This window comes from Phaethon lepturus, unplaced genomic scaffold (assembly GCF_000687285.1).
Source record: "Phaethon lepturus isolate BGI_N335 unplaced genomic scaffold, ASM68728v1 scaffold21086, whole genome shotgun sequence".
NCBI classification, from domain to species: Eukaryota; Metazoa; Chordata; class Aves; order Phaethontiformes; family Phaethontidae; genus Phaethon; species Phaethon lepturus.
In genome coordinates this window covers 7,122-19,832 of record NW_010545895.1, presented here as the reverse complement: position 1 = coordinate 19,832, position 12,711 = coordinate 7,122, and the positions used below count along the sequence as shown (strand labels likewise).

The 12,711-nt window shown below is 50.6% G+C and overlaps 1 protein-coding gene across 1 annotated transcript in view; it reads right to left on the bottom strand.

Annotated features, from left to right (window-relative positions):
* The window catches only part of LOC104622370 (kin of IRRE-like protein 3), a gene marked incomplete at its 3' end in the record, with an annotated part of 53,693 nt that extends 41,150 nt beyond the window's left edge, over positions 1-12,543 (bottom strand). Inside the window, exons 1-4 of the mRNA XM_010289126.1 lie at positions 12,377-12,543; positions 8,168-8,241; positions 7,239-7,396; positions 3,601-3,751 (exon numbers count right to left, since the gene is read on the bottom strand). Of these exons, the coding sequence (XP_010287428.1) occupies positions 3,601-3,751; positions 7,239-7,396; positions 8,168-8,241; positions 12,377-12,543 (550 nt within the window). The remainder of the gene's footprint in view (positions 1-3,600; positions 3,752-7,238; positions 7,397-8,167; positions 8,242-12,376) is intronic.
* Positions 12,544-12,711: the final 168 nt, after the last annotated feature.

Here is a 12,711-nt window from a genome sequence, read left to right as displayed (position 1 = left end):
AAATGTGCAATTCAAATGACGATAAAGATGGGCGCAGCTGGGAATATAAATGAGCTTCCCTAACATAACAGCCCAGAAATATATAGTGGGCTCCTAATTCATTTGCAGGCATCCTGACACTTCCCAATTGTTATACAACAACAGCTAATCACCTTCCTTTGTTAAGTATGAATCACACTTCTCTTTAGTAGCTTCCCCATTGTTTGATGGTTTAGTAGCTGTGCCTTCGATTTACAGAGCAGCCTCTTTGTATTAAAATGAGCCTGGCTCCCTCCTGCACTCAAAATATATAAAAAAAAGGAGATTAAAAAGAAAAGAAAAAAAAAAAAGAGCAAAGGAAATGAATTAAAGTCTTTGATCTTGCCTTTCACAAATGGGATTGGGCTTCCTAATATTGCGGTGGCTTGCCCGCGAGGCGGCGGATAGCGCGGGGTTGTGTGCGTGAGCGTGTTTTGGGGTATTTTAAAGAAAAAAAAAAAAAAAGAGACAAATTGTAACTCATCAGAATGTAATTCCACTCAGTTACAATTATAATTCCTGCCTGGCTTCTTGTAATTAATTTGAATGATGGAATGAGATAGAGGTAGCCTACAGGCAGCCGGGAAGAAAGCGTGCATGCAAATGTTCGCGTCCAGGTAGCGCGTAGCCCCGCCAGCACGCTCGCGCCAGGGGACCAGCGTCGCTCCTCACCAGCCGCGCAGCCAGCGAGGCACCCGAGCGAACCCCTCAGCACCCACTGTTTTAAATGAGCACCCGGGAGCTGAGGCTGGGGTCACGGGCTGAGCTCCGCGGGCCGCAGGCACCGTGCTGGCTCTCGCGCTCCCGCTGCCTCTCGGGCACGTGCAGACCCCTCTCCATGCCCCCCTCCCCTCCAGACCCCAGACAAGCCCTTCCAGACCTCTGCCCTGAATCCAAACGCAGCCTGTGGGCCAAATCAGCAGGATTTTAGGAGCTGGAAGCAGACTAAGATGCCTCTTCAGCTCTGGGTTTTCACGCTCCCCAGCGGGATGCACAAAAGGGAATTAAATACCCCAGTGCTACGAGGATAAACGCAGCTGGAGACCCTCCAACCACAGCGACGTGGCCCTCGGTGTCCTCACCACCCTGGTCCACAGACCCTCCACCTTCTTTCTCCTACTCCCACCTCCTACAGAAAGTACAGAAGCAGTCAAATCCCTTCTTGCCACAAAAAAAAAAAAGGTGTAAAAATGAGAAACTGCACATGTGTGTGCAGAGGCTTGGAGCAAATGGCTTCGGATGAGCAATAACCCTGCTCCTCCCCATCCCGGCACGCTGGATGTGCACTTCCATAGAGCCACTGGGCTCCGGCAGTATAAATAGTTTATGGCATATCAAACTATTAAACACGATTTTAATCCCACTTGCGATGTTCGGTGCGTAACTCACAGGAGGCTGACTTTGATGTGGCTGGTGGAACGGAAATCACATTGAACAGATGTTCCAGCTGGAGTCGCTTAGTGTTTCCATTACAGACCCTGCTCTGGGGGTTTTTTTCAGATCCTTTTTTCCTCTCCCCCCCTTTTTTTTTTTTGAAGGGAAGGGTTTTATGACTCAGCTATTTCATTACTGCTAAGACGGTCAGGCAGTGCCTGCAGGAGATTCATGGGAACCAAACTTCAACTTTTCATCAGCTGAAAGAGGATTTCTCTCCCACCATGTGCATACACCCAGCCTCAGAAATAACCCCCACCCTGGCATTCCTTGGCTGAGCGTGAGCATTTTTGATGCTCTTTTGAGTTGCAAAAGAAAATGAAAGCAGGAGGAGTGAGTTACCAGGCTGCTGCCTCCTGCGAGGGATTATTTTTGGTTCCCTGGGATTATTTGCAAGGCCGTGTCTTTTTGTAGGGTTTGAAACCCTGCAGCTGGGCGACGTTTGCTACGGTGTGAACAGTGGAGGTGATGTGCAGGCTCCAGGGTGAAATGCAGCAGCTTGTGCAGGGCTGGCGAAAGCTTACCAGCAACAACTTATCCCTCCTTATCCTTGCAGAAACCACTTCTCTTTTCCCCCAAGGTGCTGCTTCTCTGCTGGATGGTGGAAGAGGACGGGAAGGACCTCCTTTCGTTGCCGGGGTGGTGCAGAGGGCTATGCAGCCAGCCTTGCCTTTGCAGCCAGCCTTCCCGGGACGGTTCCGCAGGGGGAATGAGTGGCCCAGATAATTTTTGCTGAAGAACAGTATCTTTAGCCCTTCACAAAGGGAAAGCAGCCAATTGCCTGCCAGGTTGGGAGCGAAGCCGAATGGACTGGGCAGCAGCTAGAGCAGGCTCATGCATCCGGGACAAAATCCACCCCACTGCAGGCTGGTTAATCCATCTTGGTATTTCCTATCCCTCCATCACCCATCCAGCACTGGGAAATTGATATCCTCATTAGACCCCATTAAGAACAACACACTTTTAATAGCTGGATAGGATATTATTATTATTACTTTCGCAGCATGGATTATTTAATGGCTCGGAGTGGAAATCGGTGTTCTTTCTCTTTTCAAAGCAGATGCCATCAGGTTCAGGGATTCAGCTCACGTCTCCTGCCCCGCACTGTACAGCACAGTGTAATGATGTCTCCAGCTTTGCGTTGTTTGTGAAAATGCGTGTGCGTCTCCAGCTATTGTAACTGTTTGCCGGCTGTGAAATAACCCATGCTATTATCTCATTTTATCTGGCCGGTTCTGTCAGGACACGCTATCCAGCGACCCAAGAGCCGGTTAATCTTCCGGCAGCAAAAGCTGGAAGTCTTAAATGGTGAATTTTCTGCTGTGCTTGAGTTTGTTCAGCCAGTTTTAATTGGACTCTGGAAAGCAGCTGGCATGCTAATATTGAACACCCTGCATTTGCAAATTGTTGGTAAATACAGCTGCAGGAATTGTGTGTGCAAATGAAGCCCGGCTGGAGGGAGGTCAGGATGAGCCCGAGAGCAGCAGCTATTGCAGAGGAGGAGGGAAGAGATCTGTGCAACGTGTATTGTTGAGGAAGGAAGATGTTGCTTCATGGATTCACGCTGAAGGGTGAACGATGCTGCTCCCGACACACACCTGCGCCCCTCGGATGGTGACTGACACGAGCTGTATTTCACGGGGGGGAGACTTCCCACCGATTAGGTGTCTAATGTGCTATCTCAGTGGAGAACAATACAAAAAAACTTACCACTCAACAGCACGCAAGACTGGAAACGTGTTTTTGTACCGAAAATCTTAACGGGCCTTATCTCTACTACTGGCTGTGCCCAGAGATGCTGGTTGCCCAGCCAAAACGGAGAGCGCAGAGGCCTGGAGCAGGGCACACGACGCAGGCGAGTGCAGGCGACGTGCAATGCACTCCAGCCACCCAGAGCATGGCGGCTGGCGCTGCTTTCGCTCAGAGCCACGGACACAAGGTGCAAAAGCTGGGAAGCAGCCTCTCCCCATAGGTGTTCCTTCTGTCTGGTGCCCCAGGGAGTTCAGGGGAGATGAGATCTCTTGTCCCTGACTTCACTGTATTAATATACCAGTAAACCCCAGTAAAGGGAAACCCCCAAACCCCAGCATCCTGCTCCTCACTGGAGTCAGAGGCGCGTGGATCACAACATACTGGCCGTGTACTCACGCTGGATATCGATGGTGACGGACGTCTCCTTCCCGCTGGGAATGGCTTTGTTGGTGGCGCGGCAGACGATGCTCTCCCCGTTCTCAATGTCGGAGGGGGCGATGAAAAGGGTGCTCATGATACTCTCCCTCTTGCCGTCACGGAGAAGTGTCTGGGGGGGAGAAATAGAGATGAGAAAAGGCAGTTTCCTACAGGAGCGGGGCCCCTTCCCCTGGCCGAGAGCCGTGCCAGGCTCTGCACACGCATGAGCTTCTCAGCCAAGCAGCGCTCTCTGCAATAACAGTTCCTCTGGCTGGAACCTGCCAAGCAGCCTTTGGGAAACAGCAGAGACAAATTTCACTGCACTTCCCTGGGAATTGGGCACTTAACTCCCATCTGCTTCCCTCCAGCCCTGCTGTGCCTAGACCTGGGAACCACAGCTCCAGCCAGATACACGTCACCCATTGTCCCAAAAAGAGGGAGCTGGGGACAGGATAGGGCAACCAGCTCCCTGAACCTGCTGTCACCTTCTGCGCCGATGCCAGGCAAGTAAGAAAACCTGCCCGGGCCACTCTGCACAGCAGCGAGTGGTGACACCAGCTGCCAGCGGCACAGGGTTGATCCTGGCCACGGGTCCCTTGCTGCCATGCAGTGGTCCAGACCAGGCCATGGTAAATCATCACCACTCTGGCTCACCTCGTGCTGGTGATCACTGTGATGGACACCCAAGGATGCTGGAAATCCAAAACCTCGAGCCTGGTACAGCAGTGGTTAACCAGCTCTATCTGCTCAGCTTTGGCACCTTGTTTCTTCCTCGGACTTACCTGACTTTGACTTCCAGCACGGTGCCCTGCCCTCTCTGGTTTATCAACATCCTCCGGGGACCAGAAATGGCAGAAGCACAGCTTTTCCCAGCCACTGATAATGGTAGTAAATGCCCACGGATACACCCATCCCATAACTATGTATTTTGGACCCTGCCAGGCAGTTTTTCTCTCTAAGTCTGTATCCTTCAAGTTTCCTCCTCAAAATGATAGCACATGCTTTATTGAATTATAAACATATGGCAGCTTTTACTACCTGGGTTCATCGTGAGACAGTACTTGGGCATATAGATTTGTGCCTCTGTCAGGCACTAGACAAGGAATGGTGCTGAGAAATTGTCACCACAATCAGCCCAGAAGCTGGGGAGAAACAGGACCAAGACCTATTAGTATGTGATCATCAGGGCCCAAGTGCACCAACAGTCTTGAATTTCCCCGATGAACCTCATCTGGGAACCTCTACTCAAGCGCCCTCCACCCATAGCCCCAGGAGCCATATTTAAGCTCCAGCTCAGGCTTTGTTTTGGGTCTGATGATGTGAATTGGATTTTTTGGATTGATCTCAGAGCTGCCTCATTACTATGGACTTTGGTTGACTCTACTGTGACTACCAAACCTGCTCCGCTCCTCTAGTGTTGGTGCTGTGCCCTTGGTGGTAAGGATGCTGCCCTGTGTGCCCTTCCCTTGTGGAACAGCCCTGCTTTTGGTGCTGAGGATGTGGGGAACCCTAAGCCTGTGCAGGACCTTCCCCGCCACAATGCCCCTGATCTTGGGTTAGCCTGCAAACCTGCAGGGTCCTGCAATAACCCCTGTGGCTACAGGGACCATTCCCTGGCCCCTTCAATAGGGATCAGGGTCACTATGAGGGTTTTCGGTCAGCGATGGCTGTTCTGTACTGCCTGGCTGTGATTGCAGGGGGGCTGCATATTAATCAGTAGGTGGATTGGAAATTCAGAGAAACAAAGAAATTATCACTCAGTATAAATGGTTTCAGGCAATCAGTAACCTGAACAGTATTTCTTCTTGGTTGACTGGAATATCTGGATCAAATGAAATCTGCGTTAGGTTTTAGTTTTACTGAAAAAGCAGAAAGAGGAAAATTGAGGAATGATCTTAAAGGGAACCTCAAAAGTGAAAGGTTTCTCAGACCCCAAAAATCAGAACCTCCCATTCAAAAAAATGGCTAAAACTGGCCATTAGTTTTTCTGAAGGGTGTTTTTCTTTTTTCGTTTCACAAGGTTAAGACAGTCACAAAAATGGTCAAGTCTTAACTTGAAACTTAAGTTTCTCGTGCATGTGTGGGGGCTGCGGTGCTTGAGGTGACAAGCTCTGGTGCTGGCTGACCACTGCTGTGCATGTCTGGCCCCAGAGCATCACTCTTCCCTGCTCCTGGCAGGGAAGCATTTGTGGAAGGGCCTCGTGAAAATCTCCAGTAAATCGGCAGAAACTGAGGTTCAACATCACCAGATCAGTCAACACTGTCCCTTTCACCCCAGGAAAAGGGGAAGATGCTTCCCCCGTGCAGAACAGCTGCTTAAAACGCCACAGAAATCTCTGCGTTGCATCGCGAGATGGACCTGAAAGCTCTTGCTTCAGATTTTTTGTTGGAAATATTTTAAAGAAAAATAAAGGAGGGGCATTCTTTCTTCCCTGATATCCATTACTTGGGGGTCTGAAAGGGAACGGGCTGAAATGTTGGCTCCCTGGGGCCAGGTCCGAGCAGTCTGCGGCGGAGAGGAAGGCTTGGGTTGAACAGAAGTTGTTAAACAACTGTGTGTCAGCGGCCAGGAGTTTAATTAATTCCACTTCATTTGAGAGAGGGAGAGGTTAGTTCTCTCTGGCTTTAATTAGTGCTGCCTCTTGCATTCAGCACAGGGAGATGGGGCAGCTTCCCCTTCTCCTCACCCCCAGCAGCTATGAGGAAGCAGCTCAGCTTCAGCTGAGGTATCAGTGTGCTCTGCAGAGTGACAGGGAGGAGGAGGAGGACGAGGAGGAGGAGGAGGCTGTTTTGGCTCCTCTGCTTTGCCACGCAGATCGGGATGTTGCTGCAATGAGGCTGGGTGGAGGTTTCACAGGGGTAGCAGAGGGTGAAATGTTTATTAAAAGGTCTTCAGGAGCTCAAGAGGAATGCCTTTGACTCCTGGCTTTGAAGTTTGCTTGCATTACAAATGGCTGCAAACTGACCCATTTTATGTCTCAAATTTTCTTGTTTAGAAATTTTCATTAGAAATGTCAAGTGTTACTGAATCTTCAGCACTTACCAGACATCAGGCATCTATAAAGAGGAGAACATGTGGGTACCCATTCTGAGTACACTCTTGATTGCTCTTTGATGTCTTCCTTTATGACCCAATAAAGGCTTTCCGTTTAAATTAAAAAATGCCAACAACCCTAACAATTTCTCATGGAAAATTGCAGTTAGAGGAGGGGACACATCACTACAACCACCTTTCGATCCAGAGGTTCTGCTACGGCCCAAGGCCAGGTCAGTGCTGGCTGTGTGGTGCTGTACACAATATTAACACCACACCCAGGTGGGGTTTTGGGGGGAGAAGTGGGCATGCCAGGCAGCTGGAAGCTGTGAGCGGGTACAAAAGGCCAGCCAGATTGAGAGCAGAGTTTCAGTGACAGTTTGTAGTTTCTCACTTTTGTCCTCCTGGCTGTTTTCCTCCCAGCCTCTCCGTCAGGGTGACGCAGGGTGAGAGTCAGCTCTGCAGAGCTGAAGGCACTGCCCTAGACGTTTTGGGGCTGTGTGGAGAGTAGTGCCAGGCCCGGTACACCTTTCTGAAGCAAGAAAAGAGCCCAGGACATGTCCCCAGCCCCATCCTGCCTCACCTTGGAGTAGGTGGCTCCATTGATGACTTCTCCTTTCCGCATCCAGATGATGGAGGCTGCTGGCTTGGCGTTGTCTGCATGGCAGGTCAAGTTGAGGGGGTCTCCTGCTCTCAGGCTGATGATAGGCCCCCCCATAATGATGGGATCATCTGGAGGAACTGCAGGGAGAAAGCAGAGGAGACAATGGCATTTGCTAGCATTAAACCAAGCTTCCTGGAGTTACCTGTGGGGTCTGAGCTGCTGGGACTGGCCTGGGACCTCCCAAACCTCTGCAGCTGGCTTTGCTGTGGCTGTGGCAGCATGCAACCCCACCTCCCCACACAGCCAGCTTGCCTTTTGCTGCTCACCTGAAAGCTGTGCCCCACATTTGAACGACAGAGGCGGAAATTGCCTGAAGTTTTAGAAGGGACACGGGCCAGGTGCCTGTCTGAGCTTTGCAGTAATAGGAAGGACCAAGCCTGTGGCAGAGAAGTCCACCAAGGGCTACTAAATACTCAGGAACACCTCTGGCCCAGGATGTCCCTGAGCTGTAAACTGTGGGAGGATGGAGAGTATTTGAAAGAGATTTCCCTGCTTGCTGGCCCTGCTCTTCTATTCCTCCCCGGGCAACTATAACTGGCTGCTGCTGGACACAGGGTGTGGGGCTCGGCGGGGCTTTGGAATGACCCCCGTTCCTCTGACTCCAAACTGGAAGGCAGGTGAGGCTGGCTTGGAGGAGAAGGGCAGGGGAGCTGGATTTGGACTTTTACCTATCGCACTCAGGGGGGAACAGCTTGTTATGGGCATCAGGACTGCGTTTCCAGACGCCCGCCTTTGAAGAGGGCTCCCTTGCAGCCGTCCGTCACGGAGGGATGGAGGAACCCCCGAGCGCTCCCTTGCTCTGCTTCCATTTCCCCGTTGCTTTCACGCAGTCTGCGCTGCTGCCTCACCGCACGAACGGTTGCAAAACGCCTCTCGTTTGGTCCGACTCCCTCTCACCACGGCGAGGCGTTTAAGCCTCTCCCTGTGAAAGCAGATTTTGCTGGGGGTGTCAAGGAGCCATTTAAGATCTCAACCTTCCTGTGGAACCACCTCAGCCTGACAGCCTGTGTAAGGCTGCATCCTCGTTACAGGACGTGGCTTTGCTGGTACCACACAGCCCCTGGGCATCTCTTCCTTGTGTTGGGAAGCTCTTCATGCCAGAGACAAGGAGGGATGGAAAGAACGCAGGAGATGAGGGGCACTTGAGCATGGCCTCCTCTTTTCTGACCAGCTCTTGAAGCTTGGCATCTCTAAATACCCACAGTGTGGTAAGAGATGGGAAATTCAGCTGGAGAGAGGGGCTGTCCTGTCATCCTGCAGAGGGGACCTTTCATCTCTGGCACCCTGACTGGGTCTGCTCTAGCCGAGACCTGCTCTGAAGATGGAGATGTACAGCTGTCAGACTAGCTCTTCCCAACTAGATCCTTTGGGCGACCAAGTGCAGGTTGTGCTACAGATAGATGTGTTGCCCAGCTGCCTCATGGCCTGTTTCAGGAGCTCTTGGGGCCTGGGCAGCATTGGGAAGCCAGCAGAAACGTGGAGGACACAGGGGATCCCTGTTGCAGCCCCTCTTGCCCAAGCAGAAGAGCTCCTGTTAGCAAAGGATGTCGAAAGAAATTGCTTCGCACCCAGCTCAGCAGCAGGTGGCAAAAGCCTCCGACCCTTCAGCATCCTTACAAGGGGACTCAGCTGGGAGAAACCTGGCAGTTTTTCACCAAAGTGGAGCTGCTTTTGTTACAAGTCAGCGCTGTTTCCCCCTCCCCGCGCTGGCTGGCACCGGGCTGAGCCGTGCAAAGTGAACGTCGAAATCTGGGCTCTGACACCCCCCAGTGTATCTCTGCCGCTGCTCCTGAGCCGCCCCGGCGTTTTAGCTGGCCGAGAAATATTTAAAAACTCCTTGCTGGCTCCTCCAGCGCTGGGCTGAATTCAGGAGACGGAAAGGGATTATGTTCTCTGACAATTCAAAGGTGGCTGCCCGCATCGGTACAGGATTTGTAGGCAAGGCAGATGTGCTGGTTGCATACAAGGCTGGTCACATACACATCTGCCAAATGCTGTGAGTAATGGGATTTTTCAGCTCAGTGGGTGGAACCCAGGGACTGGGAGAAAAAAGCTTTTCTACATGGATCCAAAATGTATATTTTTTTCAGGCTACAAGAGTGAAAAAAAAGTGAAAATCTGTGGTTTGGGTTAGTTGAAATGCGTCAGTCCCTGAATATGAAAATGTGGAAATTCTGCTTCGTTCTGATGCTATTTAACTACTAAGGAAGTATTTTTTTCCACTTTTTAAAAAACAACCTCTTCGTAGGATGAGTTGATATTGCTTTTAAAAAAAACTCGACAGTTTTCAATATTTTTTTTTCCCCTCACTGAAGCTATTAATTGAATTTGACCTCAGCTTGTAAAATATTGGAAATTCATCTTGTGGAACAAGGAAAGAACCAACCCGCAAGCCCTTCTCCGAAGAGCATCTTGGAATGAAATGAAGGGACTTTTACGATGGGTTGTTTAGTATTCCTGACTGGTGTCCTGTCCCACTGGCTGACACCTGAAGGTTTGCTGGGTTGGTTTTTTTGCAGTCACTGGCTTAACATCACCCCCTCAAAGCAGTCCAGCCTGTCCCTTAGTTGCCCATGAAACCTAGGGGACATGGGACAGGGAGCAACCTCACGCATGGAACCACTTGTCTTCCCTGTGCCAGAAAACCTTGTTTTCTAACCTACTGTTTTGCTCCTGTTTCCCTCCATTGGCTTAGCAGCAAGACTTGGGGAGCTGCTGGAGGAGATGAGGAGGAGGAGAGAGAATGGGTCCTGATTACATCTTCCCAAGTAAGTGGTTATCATCCCCCAGTTATTCATGTAGCCATGAATTATTGATGGTCTCCAGGCTCACCAAGCAGGAGATCTGGTTGGGGAGGAGAGGGTCTATTGAATAGAATCAGCAATGTCTCTCAACAGCTCTAACTTCTGCAAAATGATGGATGGATGTATTCCTTCCCCAAACACAAACTCCAGCCTGGGAAAGGAAGAGGAAGAGAAGAATGGAAGATAAAAAGAGAAGAAGAAGAAAGAAGGGAAAGCATAAAGCCAGTAGCATAGAGCCATGATCCATTATTCATCCACTGTGCTCCCAGGATTGGTTATTATAAGGCACCACTACAGAATCCGGTCTCCCTAATTTTTAATAACGTAGATGTAGAAGTGCTAGCCTTTCTGATTAATTCAGGGATATAAATAGGAAGACTTGTTTGGGGTTGTGTGTGGGGTTATTCCTGACAGCAAGTAAAATGGAGTTAACCTTTACATGCCTGGAAAGTTTAAAAAGAGAATGAAAGAGAAGGGATCCATTGATAGCTCAAGCCCAAAAGAGTAGGAACAAGCCAGAGACATGGCTGACATGTAGCTGCTTATGGGGTGGGAGTCCAGACAGATTATCCCCAAATGGATGTTTTACCGGACCTTCTGGGGTGGGAGGTGAAACACCCCAGCAGAAGGTCTCCTGTTCCTCACAGTACTCACAGGACCTCAGCTGGAGAACTGTTCTTGTCTTCACTGCACACAAAGCTTTCCAAAGAGACCATGACAAGTTGACAAGTTTCTCCCTGTCAAAACCCTAATTTTTCTGTCAAAACACAGGGTTTGCTGAATATTTTCAAACCAGCCTTGGACAGTCATTGATCTATCTCCATAGCTGTGGGCTGCTTGGATGGGTAGGACAGCTTGGGGTCCCTGCTCCTTGCCCTTTGGGGTGCTTTGGGAAAAGCCCGTTTCACAGCACATCAGCATACAGAAATACAAACACCAGTGGGTTGCTCTTGGGGTGGGCATTCAGCAACTTCTTAAATTAATTGGCTAGATAGAGGTTTTCCTGCATACAGTCCCGCCCTGCAAGACTTAACTGTATGATTAATCACTGAGACCATGCAGAATTATTCAGTGCTGCACTAATACCCCAGGCCAACACTGCAGCTTTGACTAAGAAATAACATCGATGTCTCCAAATGCTCCCGGCAGCTGGACGGTGGTGTGGTGAGCAGCCAGCCTCAATCATTAGCAATATTTATTGAGATAACAGACTCCTCCAGGTAGAAGTCAGCTCCTGGAAGCGGAGAAAGCAAAAAACCCTCCAGCCACCAGTACTTGTCCTAATTAAGGCCGACTGTTTCTATTTTTTTGTTGTTGTGGCTCGTACCTCCTTGCTGCTGGGTTTGTGTAACAAACCTCCTCGTCTCGGGACAGTGTTAAGAGATTCAACCCCAGGGGCTCACTGGTGGGGAAAGGCCACCCAGCTGCTGGGCTGGGGAGGCAGATACTGAGCAGCCCCTGAGGAACGCTCCGAGCCTTGTTTCTGCAAGTAATGTTCACCTGATGTTAGACTTGGGACAAGCGTCCCCCTGAAGAAGGAGATCCCTTGGGTAAGGCATCGCTGATGCATGGCTCATCTTCCCTACGGGGACTGGGGCACTCAAGGCTCTGGGCTTGTCCCACATGTGTGTTAAGTGATCAGAAAATGCTCTTGGTGATCACAATGTGCTACAAACCAGTGGAAGGTGCTTCCAAGCTCCAAAGCTGACAGTCAGTGTAGACCAAAAGCATCCCCAGCCTTCCACAGTGGTTCGCTACTAGTACTTGGTGGGTTAGCTGCCTCCAGGCAAGCTGGTGCCCGGTGAGAACATGGGGCCTCGTGGAGATGAAGAAGCCAAGCTGAACAAGGCTACGTTTGCTCCTGTATTTTTGACTGTAAAGAAAGCGTGGGGAGCCCCAGGGAGGGGGCTGGAGGGATTCAGCTGACCCTCTGGTGCAGTGAGGGTGGAAAGTGCTTCTGTATTCAGACAGAGCATCGCAGGCTTGTCAAAGAAAGAGGCATGTTTGCCTCCTGTAGACAAGTCAAGCTTATGAGGGCATCATCACACGCTTGCTCTGGGTGACTGTACCCAGGTGCTGCCCTGATCTGCATACAGCTGCTTGCTGTGTGGACGTTTTTGCAATACCAAACCCTGCGAAGTTTTTTTTTCTTCCTTTGCAAATCCAGGCTGGGGCACTTTGAGCCCAGGTGTGCTGGCTGGCGAGGTGCTTGTGAAAGAAGGATTCAATCTGCAGCCTCTGGGGTCTCCTTACCTTCCCAGGAAGATCCTGTCCTGCTCCACAAAGGAGCAGGCACTCGCCCTCTGCAAGTTGTTAACGTAGCAAGGCTGGCGGGGTGTGACTTTGACAATAAGCTTAGTGTTAACGACGTTCAGCGAAATGACGAGTTCATTAGCTGCCGTATCATTTCTGTGCTCCATTTGGGACCGGCACGTCGTCTTCTCTCCTTGATAACTGCAGGGAGCTGCCTCTTTCCCCTGCCAGCCTGGGGGCCGTCCCGCCAGCGGTGCTGCTCTGCGAGATGCTCCCGAGATCTTTGGGGGGGGTTCGGCCACGCTCGGGGATGCTGAACTCAGTTTGGGACAGGC